We start from the raw sequence: 22478 nt of genomic DNA on the forward strand, positions 1-22478 counted from the left end.
TGGCATGTCTCAGGCCATCACCAAGCAGAGGTAGCACATAAGATGGCACAGGAGACTTCTGCTGTCTGAATGGCATACGACACAAAATCCATAAGTTGATACTTCCATGGTCCTTCTCCTCTGACAACCCCAGGCCCATAAACCCCAGTTTCAAATACTACCAGAAGGTTTTGGGGGGTACGGAAGGAGAGAGGAGCTGGTAATAAGAGCATTAAGGGTGTGTTGGCTGGAGGAAAGGGAGAGGTTGGTTTCAACATGTAGAGCTTGTGGCACACAACAGCCCTGCTGTGGCAGCAAGCTCATGGAGCTACTCACAGTTGCAGAGAGCTTTCCTTCGTTCTTCTGCACGTAGATTATTGCATCCCGTACCAAGGAGAACAGGTTCAGGAGGACATGCTCCATGTCATAGATGCCATGCATGCCTTTGGTCAGCCCCTCCAGAGCCCTGATGTACTCTCTCCAGTGGTTATCAATCTCTATGACACCCGCCAAGCATCCTTGCATCACTGCGGCACAGTAGCTAGCACAGGGCTTGGCCAGGAGCAGTCCCTGGCAGTGTGAGCAGTACCACATCTTCAGCAGCGCTCGGCCACAGTCCTTGCTGAATTTTAGGTGGTCAGTGGTGTTGATGACCTCAATCCCCAGGTTGAGAGCCTGCAGAAAGACTCGGGTGGCCTGCAGTGACTTGGACACCTGCGTCATCATCATCTTTGGGTAGTTCCCAAAGACTTTGAGGTCTCTCCTGGCTGCCCGCAGGCATTCAGCCATCTCCACGGAGGGCTCGGGGAAGCCGGGATTCAGCAAGTGAGAGTAAACCAGAGGAAATAAACTGTCAAAGAACTCATTGATCATGTCATTGACACTGAGGTCAGAGCCCAGGATGTACAGAGAGACATCAGTAAAGAGTTCTCCAACAAACTTCAGAGCTCTGGGCCCCATGCTCTGGTAGTGGCTCCGAAACATGCTGTTGGTGAAGTTCCTTGCGTGTCGCACTACAATCTCAAAGGCTTCTGCAAAACACAACAGAAGAGGAAAGAGTTATGAAGAGATGAGCTCAGACACAGGGATCGTTGCTGCAAAGGCTGGTCCCATCCTGCCCACTTTGGGCCACACACTTGCTGGCAGCCGTGCCTGCTGCAAACCCATCTTCAGGGGAAACCCGTGCGTTCTTTAACACCAACTCCGCTTCAAATGGCAAAGCTCTCCGATCCAGTTAGCATTTCAGCTTTTAAAGGAAATATTGATCCCACAAAAGGGATAGACTGCAATTTCTTATTTCCCCCCTTACACATTGATTTGATATTAACAGGAATCCTATCTCCAGACTTAATTTAAGACACAGATAAATGGCTGACAGAGTGTACAGTGTTTAAAATGAGGAAACTGTAAATGCTGACATTCCATTATGAAAAGGAAAATACTTATAGGAGTGTAATCACACCCAGGATATTTGGACTCTACCCCCAGCACCAGCCCTGCATGAAGTGTCCTCAAAGCCATTTGAAAAGCCCCTGCAGTGCTGGAGCCTTCCTGCATGTACCAGGCTCACTTCAGCTGCACATCCAAATTTGCATCTGCCCTGGAACATGTGCTGCTCCTGGGTCCAAAGTGATGCTGAGGACCAGAGATGCAGCGTGGGTGCCCAGCCAGGACCACTCTCACACAGCAGGTTGTGCCACCAGTTTGAGCAACACCAGGCCTTGCTGCTTGCCCTGCACGACCCCTCACATTCCTCAAGCACTTTTGAAACCATCACATCTCCAGGACTTCCAGCTTTTGCTTCCTGGTGCATTCCATGCAGGAGGGACAGGGACTCAAGTTGTTTGCAGCCCCCACACCAGCATGCAGAAAGCTATGGTGTAAATGGTGAGGCAATAGAACAGGTTGCCAAGAGAAGTGGTAAATGCTCCATTCCTGGCAGTGTTCAAGGCCAGGCTGGACAGAGCCTTAGGCAATATGGTCTAGTGTGAGGCATCCCTTCCCCTAGCAGGGGGTTGGAACTGGATGATCTTGAGGTCCTTTCCAACCTAAACCATTCCATGATTCTATGAAGCAGGGATGAAAGCACAGCTATACTTTTGCCAACAGTCTCCATTCCATCTGGTGCCTGTAACCTCCCAAGTGTGCCACTGAAGCATTTTGTCCACAGCACCCAACACCCACAGCAGGACTGGCCCAGAGCAACCATCTGCATTCCCAGATGGAGCAGTCCTTCCCACCAGCACAGACTGAGGGATGCAGCAGAGCAAGGACAGAGCCCTCCCTCCACGCCTGCCTGAGCAGCACAGCAGACACCTCACTCCTCACTCCCTACAGAGCACTGCAGATCTCTCCATCAGTGTCTGACACACACGAGGGCGATGTGCAGCACAGCAAGTTCTGATTGCACTGCTATTAAAAGTTTTAAACACACAAAAAAGTCTCTTTAAATAGGGCACATGGATAACAAAACTTTTCCCTCCTTTATCCTCAAGAGCCCCAGAACAGCTTTCACCTCAAAGCGCACAAAGAACTTTTTGGACCAGTGTTTTCCTGCCAGCCCTGCAGCCGGTGCCAGAACTGTCATGCTGTGCTTCACCGGTCGCCTTTAACCTCTTCTCTCTTAGTTCCCTTAGAAAATGTCATCCTTCTTCCCTTCCCTCGCTCCTCTGTGCTTTGCAAGCTCCCCTCAGACTCTTTGCTGATTAGAAAACTGGTCCAAGCTCCCGTGTAAACCTCCTACAGTGAGGAACACTTCAGAAAGGAGCTGAGAACACTGGCGTAGCCCAGCAGCATGCACACAGAGTCCCACTGCTTCAGAGGTCACGGCATGCACATCATTTTTATCATCGTAACTGGCTAAGTGTGTCTATTTGATGTGCCTTGGAGCTTTGGCACATACCCATTAGAGAGTACAACAGGCACCATAAAAGCACATGAAGCCTCCTGCTGCCCTATTAATACATGCAAGAAATAATAAAACTTAGGGAAAAAAAAGGAGAATCTTGTACACCCAAACCCTCTCACACTCAGCTGCCCCATGGCTGCTGCATCTGAAACACTCCCTTCTTAGGGCTGGCTGCAAAAACCTTCAAGCCTCAGCAGCAGAAGTGACCCATGGCCAGACCCTGAGTGCCTCAAAGAGGAGGGAACTGTGTGCGTCTCTCCCCTGTGCTCCCATGAGTGAGTCTTGTGTAGAGGTGGAGGGAACAGCCTGTTACAAAGCACCGCTGGCTTCTGATCCCCCACAACATCCCATAGCCTGGATCTGCTGCTGGTAAATCCTGCCCTTCTCCTAACATGGCATTACTGAAACTCCTGTTTCTAGAGGACAGCTGAAGCCTTTCTTTGTTCTGTTGTTAATTTCTTCATTTCAAGGAGCATTAAAAAAGCTGCAATTTAAGAGCAGCTGGTTCTCAGGTCTGACTGAAACACAGTAAATACCTTCAGCACTGATGAAAGAGCTCCTCCAGCTCCAACCCCTGCCACGGGCAGGGACACCTTCCACTGCAGCAGCTGCTCCAAGCCCCTGTGTCCAACCTGGCCTTGAACACTGCCAGGGATGGGGCAGCCACAGCTTCTCTGGGCACCCCGTGCCAGCGCCTCAGCACCCTCACAGGGAAGAGCTTCTGCCTAAGAGCTCATCTCAGTCTCCCCTGTTCCATCTGGAAGCAGGCAGGGCAGTGCCCTGAGTGGGGATTACCAGCAGGAAAAGGAAATCACTGCATTCAAGTGGTCAAGTGATGTGTACAAGGCCAGGTTAGACACGGGCTTGGAGCAAGCTGCTCCAGTGGAAGGTGTCCCTGCCTGTGGCAGGGGTTGGAGCTGGAGGAGCTTTATGCTCCCTTTCAACACAAATCATTCTATTCCTTTTGCCCCTTTGCAAAAGATTGTTTTCTAAAGCTATGCAGTTATCTCCTCACATTTAAAGCCTTATCTTGAGCACATAAAGATAAGCTTTTAAAGTGGAGGAACTACAACATGTTTGTTATTCCATTAGTAAAGACAAGGCTCAGTTTTATCTTTTGGATGCCAGCCAGGCAAGTCATCATAGACAAGTTCGCAGCATCACCATGGTGTTGCTACCTCCCTATAAAAGCTTCAAGGCTATCTCCTCCAGGACCTTATGGTAGAGTGGCTAACGCTCCCAAGCTATCCCAAACTGTAAAACCAACAAGCTGATTTCCATGCAGTGGCTCACCCTTGAGCTCAGCATGGATCCCTGGCATCCAGCTGAATTCTACCCTCTGCACATGATGCATTTCATGATTCACTGCGCCTTTCCCAGGATGCTGCTGCTCCGATGTGCCCTGGGCTGCAACATTATAGCCCCGTGCTGCACTTGGGACCAGTTTCAAACCTCAGGAGCTCTACAAAACAAAATACACTTTAAATGCCTTTTAGGTGTGAATGTGCCTCTTCTGCCCCAATAAATCTCTTCTATGAATGCAACTGCTCTGGGGCAGCAAGTGAACCAGCTCCTGAAGCTCAGTGGATTTGCTGCAGTCCCTTCTCCTTGTGTCCCTGGTCTGCTCCCTGGACTTCTTTCCTGCAGGGTCCCTACTCACAGGACCTGGCACCAAACTCTCTGTGTAAGGCATAGCAATAACCACAGGAGATGGAGAGCCTCTGGCCTGGTCAGACCTCTCTTGTGAGCAATTCCTGCTCTCTGGCACTTCCCTGCCGATGCCAAGACCTCCTGCAATGACCTATTGATGCAAATCCCTCTCCCTTCACTCCTTAGGACACAAATCACATCAGCAAAGAGCCAGGCACTGGAATCCCTCAGCCCATGGGAATCATTTCCATCCTGAGGCAACAACGTGGGTCTGCAGGCAGGGCAGCAGAGAATTCCTCAGTTAATCTGGTCCTAACACAACTGCTGCATCCCCTTCAGGCTTTCTACATCTGTACAAGTGCCACATGCCTCAAGCCATGCTCAGCCCCTCAGAGAAGAAACCACCAGTGTTCCCAGATGGGAATTCAAATGGTCCTCAAGGAAATCCTACAGATTTGGAGTTCTGTAAAAAGCCTTTTCTGACACGGCAATTGCTGCAGCACCACTTGGAGCCAGCTAAGGAGCCATCAGCATCCACCTGTGAGTGAGCTCAGAAGAGGAAATGCTTCTTTAACAGCTGAATGAATCAGACAGCTTCAGACTCATCACATCATCCCCTGCTCCTGCAAGACACAAAAGGGCTCACCAAGAGACAAGTGTTTGCAGGAAGGGGCTGGCTGCCACAGGCACTGCTGCTGAGAGGAACCGCTGGTCGTTTTTCAAACAGCAGGTAATATTCATTTCCAATCTTGGGAAAGTTTGCCATATACTGAGCAAAAAGGGAATGAAATCCAAGAGGTTTTCCCTCGGCAGCAATAAAAGCAGACTCCATATTTGTTCTGTTATGATTTACGCGATACTGCAAGACTTCAACAACATTATCAGGACACAAAAGCTCTTCTAAACAGCATAATTACTGTTGTCTGAGGATTACAAACCCCATCAGCTGATGCCACTGCTGTTCATACAGGGTTTTGCTCTGAGCACATTTGGATTTAGAGCTTAGGAAATGTTTGGGGTTTTTTTCCCCAACTATGACACAGCTTTTTGAATTACTTTTACAATATTGTCACTATTAAAGTTATGGACTCATAAGCTCGGGAGCTTATGAGATTCGCTTCAAAGTGTTAGTAATAAAAATTAGAACAATTCAGTTATCCTCTTCTACATTTTAAGCCATCAAGGTTTGCACTTTGTACCTTTGCTGTATTAGACCAAGAGAGCAAAGGTCTCAGTCCAACCTTTAAATGAGGGGGGCTCCTTCTCTTCCCAGCTCCATGCCCACCACTCTCCCTCCCATAGGAGTTAAGTTCCAAAGGCAGTGCTGCTCACCAAAGCCAAACCATTATGCTCCTGTCAGAGAAGCATCTTTTCCTCATTAGCTGTGCCTATCAAAATACCAAGCTCCAAAGCCATTCCTTTTTAATTGTTCGACTTATTTAGTGCCCTGTTACTTTGAAACACACTCCCTGAGGTTTCTAATAAAACCCCTGTATTCTGCATCTCATCATACCCACTCCAAACACCCCAAAACCACAGTTACATCCTAGGTAACAGTCCAACTGCTGAGCAATTAGTCACACTGTGCTTCACCCATGTATTATTTACATCCCATACACAAACCTTTGTTAACGCAGACAGCAGAGCCCAGCACCACAAGCTGCTGCATGCCAGAAGCAAGGAGACAAGAAACACTGCTCCTGCAGCTCTCTGTCTCCAACCAGCCCCAGCCTGGACCAGCCCTGCCCAGAGGGGGTCTCATGAAGCTCTCCGTACAGGCATCCACAGCTCACAGCAGGAAAAGACAGGGTCAGGGATGCTGGAGCACAGGGAAAGAGCTTTTCTTTTGATGGGCACCAGGATGCTTTGAGAGATTCCCTGGAGACACTCTGAAGTACATGGCCTAGCAGAAGGTGTTAGGGGGTTAGAACTGGATGATGTGAAGGTCCTTCCCAACCCAAACCATGGTTCTATGAGTACACATTTCAATGGTGAAACCTACACTCTAAGTGACATTGCCAAGAAATCCCCAAACGTTCCACAGCAAACACCTCTCAGGAATGATTCTGCAGGGAAATCTCTTCTGGAACTTCGTGCTTGAGCACATGGTTGTGGTACCTGTGACAAAATACGGGTTGCACTCCTATTGTGTCATTTGTTTTCCCTGAGCATCAAGGGATGCTCTGCTTTGTGCCATGACAGATGTGTGAATATAGAAGAGATTCCTGAAAATTTCATGAGGACAAAGCTAAAAATGCAAACAGAGTCGGAACAAAGGGCGGATGACCAGGATTCCTTCTCAAAATCAAGGGGGATGTGAGGAATAAGGGCCCAGACAAGCATGTTCAAAACAAGCTCTGGGAGCACAAGTAGGAAAAGCAGAGACAGAAGGAGGCAAGAGGCTCCTGCAGTTAAAAGGTAGCTGTGTTGTGATGGTAATCTGTCAGACCAAGGACAGATAAACCCCTCCTCACGCACCCCATCCTAGTGCTGAAGCCCACATAAGGGTTGGGGTTCAAGTCCAGGCAATCAAGAGAGCAGGGAATAAACTGCTGCTCCACAGGGCAGAGGCTGCTGGGATGAGAGTGATCCCACTGAACACAGAGCAGCAGGAAGGGCTTCCAGACCCTTGGGAAAGGAGCATCTCTGTCCTGGGTAACTGAGCAGGCAGAGATACATCAGACCCAGGTATTTTACCACTGCAAAGCCACATCTGGGGTTATTCTGGTTTGGTTTTACTATGAAACAGAAAAATAAAGAGAGGAGACACAAGGAAGGCAGCACTGGGTCACCTACCAGCCATGTTGTAGGAATTGGAGGCTCCAACATTGACCTGATGACGTTGTAAAGATATCAGAAACGCCACATGCCTCTTAAAAGATGACTGATGAGCCACAGTTCAAGCAGAAAGCAAGTGAATGCATGCACTCCCTCCCATATAGGATCATAGAATAACTAGGGTTGGAAAGGACCTTAAGATCATCCAGTTCCAACCCTCTGCCATGGGCAGGGACACCTCACACTAAACCATATCACCCAAGGCTCTGTCCAGCCTGGCCTTGAACACTGCCAGGGATGGAGCATTCACAGCTTCCCTGGGCAACCAATTCCAGTGCCTCAGCACCCTTACAGTAAAGAACTTCTTCCTTATGCCCTTATATCTACAGGCCAAGCATTTCTAACAACCAGGACACCAGTTTGGGGAACTCCTCCAGTTATGTTCAAGTAAAAGTTAGAAGCAGCTTCTGAAAACAATGCACGTTGAGCAAATTGCTTTATTCATCAGAATAAATGAGGATGAAACCTCTTGGTGAGTATTCAAACAACACAAAACCCAAAGTCTTTGGAAGTGCATTGGTCTCAGTAGCTTTAGAGCAAGGCAGCTCTGGATGTGTTTTCCAGGCTCCCTTTCATTCCAGAGGGCTTTTATCAGCCTGTTAAGCCTCCAACAATGGGGAGCAGACTATTTATTTGAGAAGCAAATTCCTTCCTCTGTAATCTCCCTTAGCCAAATTCCCTTTAAAGTTATCTTGAGTGTCTGATGAAAAGCAAAAGGCAGAAGATCAGCTCTTGATCCCTGTAGTAACAGGAAGGACTTGCACTTATTTAAGGGCATCTGTTGGCTGGTTTTAAGTCACTTCAGCCTCTTCTGATTTCAGGTTCCTACCTGTGCTGGCAGAACTTGGGAAAGATAGGGATTTCCAATATGGGAAACAGACTGTGCATCATCTCAGTAGCACAAGTGTAACAGGCTCTTCCTATGCTCCCTGGGAACATCTGACTCATTGAGCATCTTGCTCAGCATGGAGCATGGCACCCAACACACATCCTGCCTGAGGCACCACAGGGTCACACAGGACACCGTGCCCACAGCAGCACCATCACTACAGGGCTCAGGATATCCCAGACACACAAACTCCAGGCACTGATTTCATCCATACAAAAAAAGGACCTACCCATGGTCCCAGTTTCCAGACTTGGCACTTCCCAAAAACTGGACTCACTTCTTCCTTCCCTCTCTGTGGTATCTGGAGCAGAGCTCCCAAAAACAGAAGTTGTTTTGCTGGTTTATATTGTCTTGTTTGCTCAGTTGTAGGTGGTTTGTTCATTTGAAGGTGGTTTGTTGGGGTTTTGGTTGGGTTTGTCATGGAGTTTACGTGCTTGGTTGGTAGGGAGGTTTGGTTGGTTGGCTTTTGGGGGATTTGGTGATTTTGTGTTTGTTTGCTGAGGGGTTTTGGTTGGCTGTGGGTTTTTGTTTGGGGTGGGTTTTAATGGGTTTTCTTTGGTTGGTTTTGTCTTTTGATGCATGAGCAGGTCCCTGCTTATGGAAGAAGCAGGTGAGACATCACATCCTGGTGGCACCAGCTGAGCTCGTGGCTGGACCACAACCAGCATCATCTCACGTGGCTCTGCATCCTGCTTCCCCTGGTTCAAAGCCCTGTGCTGATAAACACTCATTTCAAAAGGAAGATGTTTCATTGTCTCCTTACTCCCCCTGTAAGAGCAAGGCAGCATTGGAACAGAAGTACAAGGTGATCATTTGGCGTTCAAGAGCCAAGCACACAGCCCCTGCTGACAGGAATTGATCCGAGGTTCCACCACCTATTCCAGATGGGTTTTCCTTCAGGAACACAAATAGTTGCCTGCAAAGTAATGGCACTGTTCATCTTTCCAGTGTTCCTTGCAGGCTTAAATCCCTGCTGAATGGGGGGGGCACGTGCTCAGCCCCATTGCCAGTGTATTAGAATTCAACTTGTTCTAAACTTGCTCCTAAAGAGGAACACAGAGATGGATCGATAGTTACCAAAAGCTTCATGGCAGCTGGTTTCCTCGGTGATGGAGCAACCACTGCTCAGGCCTGGTTTAACACATCATCTCCAGATCAATAGAGCTTTGGGTTTATAACTAATAATAACAAAAGGAGCAAGGACAAATATGTTTGGGGAAAACAGGAACACTTCCTCCAAAGGGTCCTTTCAGTGTAATCCTTGCAAAGACCACATTTCAAAGACTGGAAACCAACATAGATTCAGCTTCATCATTACAATGTGCCAGCTCACCTATTCTGCAACTCTCCACATGCAAGTATGTGGACCTCTTGGTAGCATTTGTTTTAGCCTCTCCTAACTCCAGAACCATAGAATGGTTTTGGTTGTAAAGGACACTAAGATCATCCAGGTCTAACCCCTGCCACAGGCAGGGACACCTTCCACTGCAGCAGCTGCTCCAAGCCCCTGTGTCCAACCTGGCCTTGAACACTGCCAGGGATGGGGCAGCCACAGCTTCTCTGGGCACCCTGTGCCAGCGCCTCAGCACCCTCACAGGGAAGAGCATCTTCTTTATCTCCAACCTGAACTTCCCCTGTTTCAGTCTGAGCCCATCTCTTCTTGTCCTATCACTACGGTTCCTGATGAAGAGCCCCTCTCCAGCATCCTTGTAGCCCCCTTCAGACACTGAAAGCTGTTCTGAGATCTCCATGCAGCTTCTCTTCTCCAAGCTGAGCAGCCCCAATGTTCTCAGCCTGTCTTCATAAGGGAGATGCTCCAGGCCCTGATAGTCCTCATGGCCTCCTCTGGACTGGGACAGTTCCATGTCCTTGTTATGCTGAGGACACCAGAACTGCACACAGTGCTGCAAGTGGGGTCTCATGAGGGCTGGGTCACCTTTTTCCATAGAAAAGCTACCACCAAAGACTCCTGAACACTTCCATACAAGCCCCTTCCTTACTGCACATGTCATGTTTATTATGGAGCCTTCCCCAGGATGGAGAAACACTGGTCAGAAAGGATTCTAAATCCTATCTCCTGACAATTTTCCAATGACTGTGCGTGTTAAAGTGATGCCACCACAAATAGGCTGCAAGAGGTATGCTGGAAAATCTATTAACTCGCTGTAAATCTGTTCAAGTTGGGAATTCATGCCTTGCAGAATTTCACCATCAGTCCTGAGAATTAGTTTATTGCTGGACAGGGAGGGAAGCGCCCATGAGGGTCATTTCAAAGACATACAACCCCATGGACTGTCTGAAAAGGCTCCAGTCCAGGTATTTAATGAGTTAGTGAGGCTTTGGGTAAGTGTTTGCTTCCTTCTCTAGAGACACGCTGCTGAATAAGAAAAGGCATCACCTTCTCCTAAACCTTCCCATTGCTTCTCCTCCCTTCCCCAGTCTCCTTTGGCAGTGGAAGCACTGACATATTGGAGAGGTTATAACAACCTGGGTACAATTATTGAGTTGCTTTGGGAATCAACACCTGATATTTCTTTATCTATGGGGGAAAAAACTCAGTGGGGAAAGAGCTCAAGGTTCAAACACAGAGATCTCAATGCCAAAAGCCCCCCCCACAGCTCCTGCCAGGAAGATTAGCCCATTTGTATATCTAAATACATTTTCCTATTTGAAGTAAATAGCATTATTCTACACATCTTCACTTTACTTCAAAGTTTTCAGCTTTTCACACAAGAAGGACCCCACAACAGCCTCACCCTGAGCCAGGCCAGAAAGGGCAAAGCACCAGGACAGTTCTGTCCCAGGTCATGGGTACGTGGCCACCCTTCATCTACAGGAGCCCCAGGCCCCTTTGGTGATACCCCCCCCACCCCTCCCTCCATCAGCCAACAGAGGGACATTTGCAGGCAGGGGCCAGCAGAGGAGCAAAGATGCTCTACAATATACCCCCACCCACAAAAGCCTTCTTGGAAAACACACTTGACCACACATTGCAACACTCCCCATGTGCTTTTCCATTACAAACCACTTCACAGATTCCCTTCTTCAGGAATCTGTCTACAGGGCAAATGAAATGAGCCAAACTATCAGCATCCCCAGCACAGAGAAAGGATGCTCAGCAGCACTTGGAGGTTCAGTCAAAGGCAGAGCTAAACTGCTGCCAGTGCTCAGATGGACAGACTCGCTCTGCTGCTGACCCTGCTCCCAGACACGGTCCATTCACTGCAACAGACTTTGGGAAAGCTCCTCCTGACTTCCAGAAGCAGTGGCTCAAAACAGGTCCATACGGACACAGACACAGCCTCTCTGTGAAGCACAAAGCATTCCTTCCATTTTCCCTTGCTCCTCCACTCTTGTTAAGCCGGAGGTTGTGCTGCAAACCTCCATCCTCTCCCTGGTACTGATTTGATCGCATTTTACATGCCCAAGTAGCCTAAAAGTGCAGTAAAACCACAGAGACAAGACCAAAACTGGCAATGGAAAAAGGAGCTCCTGCCCAGGGTGAATGTTAAGAGCCGTCTGGAACAGAAGCCATTAAGGTTTGCAAACACAGAGCTCTCTGCTGACTCTCCCCAGACAGCAGCCCCCTGCCTCAGGCCAGACAAAGAGGCCACATAGACCAGGGCTGCAGAATCTCCCTGTAAACACTCTCATTTAAAGCCAGTTTAACTGGGAAAAGGTCAGGACCAGTAACAGCACAACATGTGTTACCGGTTAAACAAAGTTAGCAGCTATCAGTTAAACAAAGAGCACTTAGACATAAACCAAATCAAAGTTCCTCTGTGTTCAGGCACCCGGCTGCATCTCCGATACCCTCCTAAGCCTCTGTATTACATGTGCTGTCTCCGTGAAGTCTGCACTAAGGTTTTAACTGCACATGAATGAACCATCCAGGTAGACTCAGCTTAAAGACGTGGGTAGCAATATAAAAGGCTGAAAGGGGCATCAACATCTCTGCTGCTCAGAACTATTGCTGTGCTTCTGATTCCCTGTCATCAGGTACCACCTGAATTATTGCCCAGTTTCTATATCCAGCCAACAGACTATCTCAAACAGAGGTACCTATGAAGTAGAGTCTTAATGAGAGAGCTAGCTCTTTACAGGGTGAATGTTTCCATAGGATGTCATCTTAGGTGTGTAAATACCATCTGGAGTCCAAGTGGCATATTCCCCACTCCAACAGGTGATACTGGTAGCAAAGTTCCCCCTTGGACAAAGGCTAAATCTATTCCCAAGCACTGGAATTACTCTCACATCTTGCACAATGTTGTTTTCCTGAAGCTCCAGCTCTGGATAGGGTTTACAGTTAAAGACCAAAACAATTCAGCCCTTGCTGCTGTGGGAAAAAGCTTGAAGCTGTGACCTGTAGTGCTGGGAGAGGAGAGAAGGGAACGAAGGCAAACCTCACAATGTATCATTTTTCAAACTTCCCAGTTTTAATGCTGATCACATTGTTCTTAGGGCTTTAATCAGGATTTTGGAATGCCCTGAGGTTGTGGGAACTAAAAGCCACATGCTTCCACTCAAAAGAGACAGCAAAACATGCTGCAAATGCATCTTTCCTATCAAGACACACTCATGTTTTACCCTCATCTTTACCTCTCTAAGACAAAAATTCACCAGCCTCCCAGAGACTTCAGATATGGGGAAGTGCCTCCCCCCCCTCCCCCCCCCCTTTTCTTTCCTAAACATCAGGGCAACCCCATGCTGATTTGGGGGCGTCCCAGTCTTCACTTTTATACAGTACCACACACCCACCCCACCCCCCCGTGTTAAAGGATGAGGAGCTCACTCTTCCCTGCTTCCCAGGCTGATGGACTATTTACCCTCCAGCCATAACAAGCAACATCTAAGCCCAAGATGGGATTTCAAACAGCCCCAAACCACAAATGATTCCTCCCAGATGCAGCCACTGGAAACTCCAACGCTTTTCCCCCGCAGGCTGAGCGGCACCGGAGCCGGGAACCCACCATTCCCAGCACTGGGATGTGGATGGCTCCCCCCAGAGCAGCAAGATCTCAGCTAGGAAAGGAAAATTCAGGAGGGAAAGCTTATTTCCTTCCATCCTGAATGAATTATTAGCTACAGTGCCTGTCCTAAGCAAAGCTTCTCTGCTGGGCCAAGCAGCAGGAAAACAATGCAAAGTGAACACGGAAAAAAGCAGTTAGGAAGAGGGAGGTCTGTCTTTATCAATGCTACTGCATTAGTCTGCAAGCAGCAGGAAAAGAAAGGGCAAAAGGAAAAAGCATTCCGGGAGATGTTGAGCACCACTATTCCTTTTTGAGCTGTGCTGCTGCAGATTTGACAGCAGAAAATGGGAAGTTAAAGCTGAAAATCCCTCATGTATGCACAGTTATTCCAGCCCCACCGAGCTATTGCACTGCTGTGTCATCCCCACACAAACACCCTGACAGAGCAGGGATGTGTAGCTGTAAGCAGAGCCAGCCCCAGGCCTTGCATGGAATATGTATCACAGCAATTCACTTCCACACGTAACCATCAGATAACTGATTTCATAAAGAGAGGGGTCAGTGACATTCACTGGAGAAGATGAGCATTCCTAAAGGTACCTTGACATGGATTTGACTGCACACACTCCTTCAACAGCAATACAAGGGAGAAAGGATCTGGTTTAAATCATCAGCCAGGCAAACCCCATGCCATGTGTGGAGGGCATCTGCAGCCATCACCTCATGCCACATGCAGAGCCATCTCGGCATGGATGGGGTGCATCCATGGGATTTCTTTGTGCTGAGGCTGGATGGCAAAGACCAAAACTATTTGCAAGTTTAGCTTTTGGTGCTTTTTTAAGCCACGTAAACAGAGCATCACTTCTAGTCCTCACTGGATTTGGTGGAAGGGGACTGGGAGTCCTCAGCACTGATCTCCTATGTGTCTGCCCTCAAAGCTTTTCTGTCCACCAAGAAAGTGAACTAGACAGTGACACAAAGCTGCAGAACATTCCAGCCTTATTTCCAGGAAAAGGCTCATGAACAGGTTCATCCTAAAATGGTGGGGATAAAAACATGCCCCATATTCTGGTTTCATGTTCACAGAGACCCCACATGTACCATCTCAAGTAGGTGGTAGGAAAAGCAAACAAGCAGAGGCTGAACTGCTTCTCACCCTTTGCATTCCTGTGCAAACCCACTCCTGCAGCACTCCACTGCTTCCAGCCCAGGCTTCAAGCTGTAAAACCCTGTCTGCAGAGAGAATTAGGCTGGATTTATTGCAACCACCTCCTCTGGACACTTGTAAAGCAATCTGAGAGCACCTAATGGATTTAGGATTTAGTTAAACTGGTGCAACACAGTAATAAGATGGAGAGTGTGGTCAATCACAAGCAATTGAGTTAGAGCATCCTGGAAAAGCTGCCAGTCATCGGCAGGTCCAAAAGTAATAACCAAGCAGGGAAAAGGGGAGCAGAAATGCAGGGCAGAGGTGGGGGCTTCCAACAGCAGAGCCTGGGGAAAATCCCAAAGGAACTGCACGGGGCATCACAGGGACACAGAGCTGCCCTCACCCTCCTGCTCACCCTGCCAGCCCCATGCATCCCTCGGGAAGGTTGGACACAGGGGCTTGGAGCAGCCTGCTCTAGTGGAAGGTGCCCCTGCCCAGCGCCTCATCACCCTCACAGGGAAGAGCTTCTGCCTCATATCTAACCTGAACCTCCCCATTTAAGTTTAAACCCACCATCCGTTGTCCTATCACTATCAAGCACACTCCTTCTTGCACCACTGGTTTCTGAGCAAACACCAATAAACTGTCTCTTTAATGCACTGAGACTGAACATCTTCATTCAAACCAGTCCTATACCATTTGTATTGGATCATACCAACAACATCTCAGAAGCCATCCATATTCCTCAGCCTCAGACTAATTATTTCTCATGCAATTTACACTGAGAGGTTTCTCCCACATCCTTCCAGATCCATGCGAGAACACAAGGATCCAAACACCTTGCCTGTTGGAATTCCCCAATACCAGCCTCGCTTCTTGCTTCAGTTTGGCTCAAACACGGTGATGCTGCCTGGCCTGAATGCTGCCAGCAGTGCCTCCCTTCCTGTACAATCTGCTTTATTGACAATTCAATCATGTCAGGTTTGGACCAGCAGCCACACTGATTTGATCAGCCATCATTGGATTTACAATATATAAATGACAGCGCTGTATCTGGCCCATGTTGCAAACAGCTGCCTGGGATCGATTTATATTCTACTAGCAAGGAAGAGAAATTGCAGCACGATGTAGTGCTACAGCCTCAGATCAATAGCAATTTTTTTCTTACCGACACGAAGGCCAAGATAAGGACAGCATAAGTTAAAGGCAGACAGAGCAAATTTGCCCGATATCCCTTTCAATTCCAGAGGTACATACACAGGATATGTAACATTAAAGCCGAAGGGAACATTAGCAAAACACTTTTGAATTACAGCAGCCTTACAAGGTTGTCCAACGTCCCCACTGTCCCTGGGAACTGTGATGGGCAACATAGGACTGCCTGGCCACAGTGCCTGCAGGCTGAGGCTCCCCGCAGCCTGCAAGAGCAACTCCACTGCCATGAGGTGAGGGACCCTGGTTGGGACTAACAGCAGCAGTTGTGGTTACTGATGTTGGCCCCATGGGCACAGCTTTGGTGGTGCCCAGTGCACTGATAGAAATATAAGGATGGGGAAAAACCTCAGCAAACAGCATTTGAGGCTTCTCCTAGCTCTTCTCTTTGGGTTTAACCTTTCCGTTTTGATGGCCCAGAGGCAGTGATAACTGTGCAGTGCCACCCCTCACCCCTTGGGAAAGGATGCACCTACCCCCAGGCATCATCCCAAAGTGACCACTATGAGGGTGGTGGAACACTGGTATAGGTTGAATAAAGAAGCTGTGACTGCCCCATCCCTGGCAGTGTTCAAGGCCAGGTTGGACACAGGGGCTTGGAGCAGCTGCTCCAGTGGAAGGTGTCCCTGCCTGTGGCAGGGGTTGGAGCTGGATGAGCTTGAAGGTCCCTTCCACCCAAACCACTCTGGGATTCTATGATGAGCACAGATGAAGGAGTGGAGGTACACACTTGTTTAGATGCTGCTCCTCACTCTGCACCCAACCAGCCTGACCCCATATCAAAGACAGTATGTTTAGCCTGGCAGCTAGGGAAGCCCATCTGATTATGTGGTCCTGTTCCAGCACCCTGCACAGCAGTGCTGCACCACAGCTCAGGTGCACTTCCAGCACTGCACGAAGCACTGGCAGGATCTGGGTGTTTGGAGATAACGCATCTCTCTCTTAAGGTCCAACCCATCACTAATAGAAAACTCCAAATGATTCCAGTAGTGCCAACATCTCATAAATCCAGCTGCTCCTTAATGAGAAATCATTTATGAGTGAACCCTTTCCTCCTTAACTCTTCTGCAAGCCACAGGAACAGACGCTTCCCAGCCCAAACTCTCCCTGCTCAGGCAGCTTCAATTCCCATTCCTAAGTGGCAGCTGGAAAGCAGGGCTCTCGTGATTTATACCTCTTCTGTACTCCAAGCTTGGATAATTACAACTTCTGTGTGCCTCATGATTAATCTGTTTGCACTGGGTGAATTACAAACCCAAACACATTTGGAAATGAAAACTCACGTGCTGGCTCAAGTACAGGCAACGTGACAGTGCAATGGGGGACCAAGTATAAATGGTCCCCAGGCTGCAGGCGGAACAATGGTGCCTGAACTCATCCCTGACATCTCGTTTGGGAAAGGCAGTCTTAAGTTCCCTCCCTCCTCACTTCTTTTCTGGAGGCAGAAAAGGGCAAAAGCACTTAGATAGTTATTAATTTATATGACCTTGCTGTGTATGCATTCCTCATCTCTTTAACATGCATTTAGAGCAGCTGATGGAAAAGCAGCATTTAAGCAAGGTGTGTGCACATCACACAGGAACAGGAGTCACATTTTTCAAGAAGTAAGTGGGAAGGAAACCAAAGGCCTCCTGATGATTATTCCCATAGGATTAAATGCCCCTCTCCTAACTGGTGTAGTCTTTGGAGTGTTTTGAGCTTGCCTACAGTGCTGACCACTCCTGGAAGACAGGACCAGCTTCTGGCCACAGAGCCTGGTGTTGACCAGCCCTGAGGCACTTAAGCAATTCCATGGAACCCCAGCCTGGTTTATGTTGGAAGGGACCTGAAAGCTCCTCCAGCTCCAACCCCTGCCACAGACAGGGACACCTTCCACTGCAGCAGCTGCTCCAAGCCCCTGTGTCCAACCTGGCCTTGAACACTGCCAGGGATGGGGCAGCCACAGCTTCTCTGGGCACCCTGTGCCAGCGCCTCAGCACCCTCACAGGGAAGAGCCTCTGCCTAAGAGCTCATCTCAGTCTCCCCTGTTCTGGCAGCTTAAAGCCATTCCCCTTGGCCTGTCCCTACAGGCCCTTGTCCCAAGCCCCTCTCCAGCTTTCCTGCAGCCCCTTTAGGTACTGGAAGGCTGCTATAATGTCGCCATAACACACAACACTTGGACTAACACTGGCATTTTTCCTCCCCCTCATTTCAAGATCATTACAACCCATCCTATAAATCACTGTGTCCTTTAAGTGCAATTACTCTGGAAACAAATGCCATGCAGTGGTGAAACTTCTCATTTGACTGTGGCCACGTTCCAAAAGTGACTGTAAAATGTTACTTCCACTCCCAAAACCAAACACTGATTTAATTGCCTCGAAGGACAAGACAATTCCCAATTCTGCTGGGAGATTACTTCTCTGGAATAAATATTTATTGATAGCTACATTCCCTCCTACTTAGTCATTTACTTTCTTCAAAATATGCACATTTTAAAAGGGATTTGCTTTTTTTCCTGCATCATAAAAAATGCAGGCTGCATTTCCCATTCATGAGGGTTTCATTTTTAATCTGCCATCTCACACAGGTTTGGCTGCATTTGTGGGGAGGACAGGCAGGAGGAAAAGAAAACTTTGCTTTTAGAAGGAAGATTGAGAGGGATTGAAATAAACTCGGTCTCCCCATTGTGCTTGCCTCAGAGAACCCCATAAGTCTTTGTGGCAGCAGGTAAGTGAATACCTCCCTACCCAGCCCTGGGTACCCACATTTGGTCCCCAGTCCTAGGACAGCTCCAGGTTAGCAAAGGAACAGCTAAGGTGGATTAAGATGCTTTCAACAAAGAGGTGAGGGCAAAAGCAGAGGAAGAGAGCAATGTGTACACTGGGTATAGGGCAGAGGAGAGGAAGGGAATGCTCTAGTGGAAGGTGTCCCTGCCCACGGCAGGGGGTTGGAACTGGATGAGCTTTAAGGTCCCTTCCGACACAAACCATTCCATGAGTCTATGGCCAGCATCAGGAACTATGTGCTTCTTGCTCATCCTCTACCTCTTCTGGTTAAAGACATAACCCCACAGCTCCCCCCTTATCTATGCTGCTGCACAGCACTGTTAACTGTGACCTGTGATTGTTCCCTCTGCTTTGAGCAGGAAGGGGACCAGGAACCTGTGTACAAGGTTATTCATTTCTGTCTTCTAATCCCTACTGAATGCAGAGAGCTCAGCAAAGCAACGCGCAAAGCAACAAGCACACCTCTGCTGAGCCCCCCAGGTATGAGGACAGAGGGAACCTGCCTCCCTTTGCATGCCTTGCAGGATAAAGCACGAGCAACCTTCCCTCCTTGTGTACTCTCCCCTGTGCTCACAGCTCAAGAGCATAACTCTTAACTCAGGCTCACACATGAATAGCAAAGCAGATACTGCACGGAAGCGAACGGTTACTTACAGAGATCCTTTCTGCACCTGATGAACTAGAACTATTCCCACTGTGTGCTCTAATGCTACACTACTGACATAGCAGGTGTTTTCCTGCTTTTCCTGTATTTCCTCCAAATCCTAAGCAAATGGGTTTGCTGGGCAGTTATAACGACCCAACTCTGCCACATTAGAAGCAACAGGAGCTGTAGCCCAGCCCCAAAACACACCTTGTCCTTTATAAGGCTTCTTTCAACAGACCCCCAGGATGCACCTCTGATAGCAACAGGCAAGTGATGCAAGCCAGCATGGCTGTCCCAGACACCCACAGGGAAGAGTTATTCCAAAAGAAAACATGTTTTCTTCCTTCAAAACAACTTAAAATCCCCAAAACAGGAGTACAGCTCATTCAATCCTATAAACCCCATGTGCTGAGTTACACCAGTACCTGCAAGTTCCCACTGATGAAGCCTCTCCATTGTATTGCCACACTTCAGATTTGTTTTCCTATTAGGAATGAAAGGATTTAGGGGCTAGAGCAGGAGTTTGGCTGCCAGCACTGCCTCTGCGTTCTCCATTAGGAAACACTTTTCTCGAGCTTACTGATGAACAGACAAGCTGTGATTGCCTGTACCCCAGCAACTGCTCTTCACCATCTTACAGACACCCAAAGGCACCCTCCAAAGGAACATGCTAATACCTGTCATTCAGCTGAGAAGAAAGAGGCCCTAAAATGTCATTAAGGACAAACAACCCCAGCTCTGTGGAGGGGGGGCTCGAGCTGATGACTGACAAACAGGCAGCTACAGAAACACGAACTTCTCGTCAAGATGAAATGTGTAATTGCACACACAGGATGCACATATGGGGCACTGCAGCACAGGCACCATCTGCACCAGGAGGATATTTTAATTTCACTCAGGAAAAAAAGGGGAAAAAAGAGCATTTTATCATTTCCCCTCCCTAATTTGGAGCTCTGGCATCAAGTTTTACTAATGATTCCGACAACCCTGTGGTTTGGAAAGCTTTCTTCCTTGAATGCTACTGAAATGAGGGGTTTTTCAAAGGGGAGCTGGGATTTTGGAATAGCACAACCCCACAACCACCGAGCAGCAGAAGGGGACAGGACAGTGCTGAGAAACAAAGAAGAAAGCAACTCCCAGACAAATACTCTATTTGAAACTCATAATCAGTGGGGCAGTTTCTCCCTTCTCAACAGGTATTATTCAAGCAAGGCCAATACAGACAATTGTGTGGGGCACAAAATAAGGATAAAGGGAGGAAAAGGAGGATGCTGGCTGATGTAGCTGACATTGAGCGTGAATAGCTGCAGCCCAAACCTCAGGCCACATTCTGCTCTTACAGCAGCATAAGTCTAACACCATAAGCCTTGGGTATAAATCCAGGTATTCTGGGTATAAATCCAGGCAACGCTTAATGCAAGTTTCCCACGAATTATTCCACTTCAAAGTAACTTTCCCCTCTTACTCTTTCTACCCTGACCAACCTCAATGCTCCAGAGAGATCCAATTCCATTTCAGAGCCAAAACCAGTTTCAAATAGACTTGAGCAGAGGATCCTAAAATCCCAGCCTGGTTTGGGTTGGAAGGGACCTCAAAGCTCCTCCAGCTCCAACCCCTGCCACGGGCAGGGACACCTTCCACTGCAGCAGCTGCTCCAAGCCCCTGTGTCCAACCTGGCCTTGAACACTGCCAGGGATGGGGCAGCCACAGCTTCTCTGGGCAACCTGTGTCAGTGCCTCAGCACCCTCACAGGGAACAGCATCTTCCTTATCTCCAACCTGAACCTCCCCTGTTTCAGTTTGAACCCAACACCCCTTGCCCTACTGCTACAGTCCCGCATGAAGAGCCCTTCTCCAGCATCCAGTAAAACTGCTGTAATTAAGCCGCCTTCAGGAAGCATGACTTTGCCAGCAGAAGCAAAGCCAGTGCCTGCAGTCCCTATTAAAGTTAGCAATGCCTATCTGAAGAGAAACTGCTGCCCCAGGCTGCTGGCTCCTCTCCCCACCTCCACCAGCCCCTGATCCCTGCCAGGCTGTGTATGCTGTTGGGATCCTCTTATTACTTTAACTTCTTTCTATGTGATACCTCAGTTAAAGTGTAACCACAGCAAGTCCCTTCAGCAGGTTAAGCACAGGCATCTGTCAAAGTGACAGCAGAAGCAGTGTAATCCCTCCAGAGTGGCTAAAACAAGTTTTAAAGCATGTGCCTCCCGGCCACTGCAGCTCCAGCACACAAGCATGGAGCTGGAATTCCCAGCTGGAGCTGCCAGGTGCACTGCTGAGGATGGGAACATTTGAAGGGGCACACAGTGATACCTGTATGGCAGTCCCTCTGCTCTCCAAATGCCATCACATCCCACAGCACAAGGGAATGGGGCAATGGGTCAGCAAGCTGATGCTGGAGAGGCAGGAGAGAGCCCGAGGTCCTCCCTAGTGCACACACAGAGGATGCTCCCCGAGGCAGCATGGGCTGGTTGGAACCCCACACACTGGAACAACATAAGTGCACATGGAGAGAAGGGAAAGCAGCTCAGAGGAGAGCTGGGTTTGGAACAGACACCATCCTGCTCTGCACCAGGGGGTTTGTGCATCCACCCAAAGCAGTAAAAGAAAGTCATTAGGCTAAAACTGAAGAGGATTTAATAAAGCCAAGGCAGACTCGTTTTATTTGTCTCCTGACACCTTAGACTGTAAAGCAAGACTGGGGCTGGGGTTTCCAGCCTTTACCTGCAGTTACCCAGACTAAGTTTTTGTTTTGGAGTAAAAAAACCCCAAACCCATTCTTCCTTCATTAACTGCATCAAACTAGGAGCATGGACTCCCCTTTACCAGCATACCAAGTGCTGGATGAAAGTGACCACTGCTGTTAACCAGCAAGCTCCCAAGTATTCACATAGGATTCTCTTCCCAGCTACTTTAGTACCAGGACCCGACTTCAGGAACGGTTTAGTAATTTCAGGAGGAATGCTCAAATTTGGAAAAGTGAGCTAGGAACAGCTTCAGAGCTGTTAGGAAGCCAGTTGGGACTTGGGATGCAATCTGCATTTTAAGCCATGGGAATGACAAGCTTTGCTAAACCCTGACCTTGACAGCCGTTGTGCGTTCAGCAGGGATTTTATCTCACTGTCATGTAATGCTCTGTAATTATCACAGCATTCAGCAGCACCCAACTAGTTGCCAGGTTTAGTTGTAGCCTACAGTAGTCAGAGAACATAAATCTTGATTTATAAACCCTTCAGAATGGCTAAAGAGATGCCACACCTCCACTACCTGCAAACCAGCACAGCAGAGGAGGGCATGGGGATACCCAGACTTCAGACCACCCAAAAGAGGTGTTACATGAAGAGAATTCCTGTCACACACTTTTCCATGTCCCTTAACCTTGATTCCTATCCCTTGCAGAAAACACTGACAATGAAAACTCACAATCTTGTGTAGCCAACTCACTGGTGTGCAAATTGCCTCTGAA

At 48.4% G+C, this 22478-nt stretch overlaps 1 protein-coding gene across 1 annotated transcript in view; it reads right to left on the bottom strand.

The window, feature by feature from the left end:
* GPC3 (glypican 3) overlaps nt 1–22478 on the bottom strand; it is a 141889-nt gene that overhangs the window by 75121 nt on the left and 44290 nt on the right. Inside the window, exon 3 of the mRNA XM_034064233.1 lies at nt 316–1010. Coding sequence (XP_033920124.1) covers nt 316–1010 — 695 coding nt within the window. The remainder of the gene's footprint in view (nt 1–315; nt 1011–22478) is intronic.

This window comes from Melopsittacus undulatus, chromosome 6 (assembly GCF_012275295.1).
Source record: "Melopsittacus undulatus isolate bMelUnd1 chromosome 6, bMelUnd1.mat.Z, whole genome shotgun sequence".
NCBI classification, from domain to species: domain Eukaryota; kingdom Metazoa; phylum Chordata; class Aves; order Psittaciformes; family Psittaculidae; genus Melopsittacus; species Melopsittacus undulatus.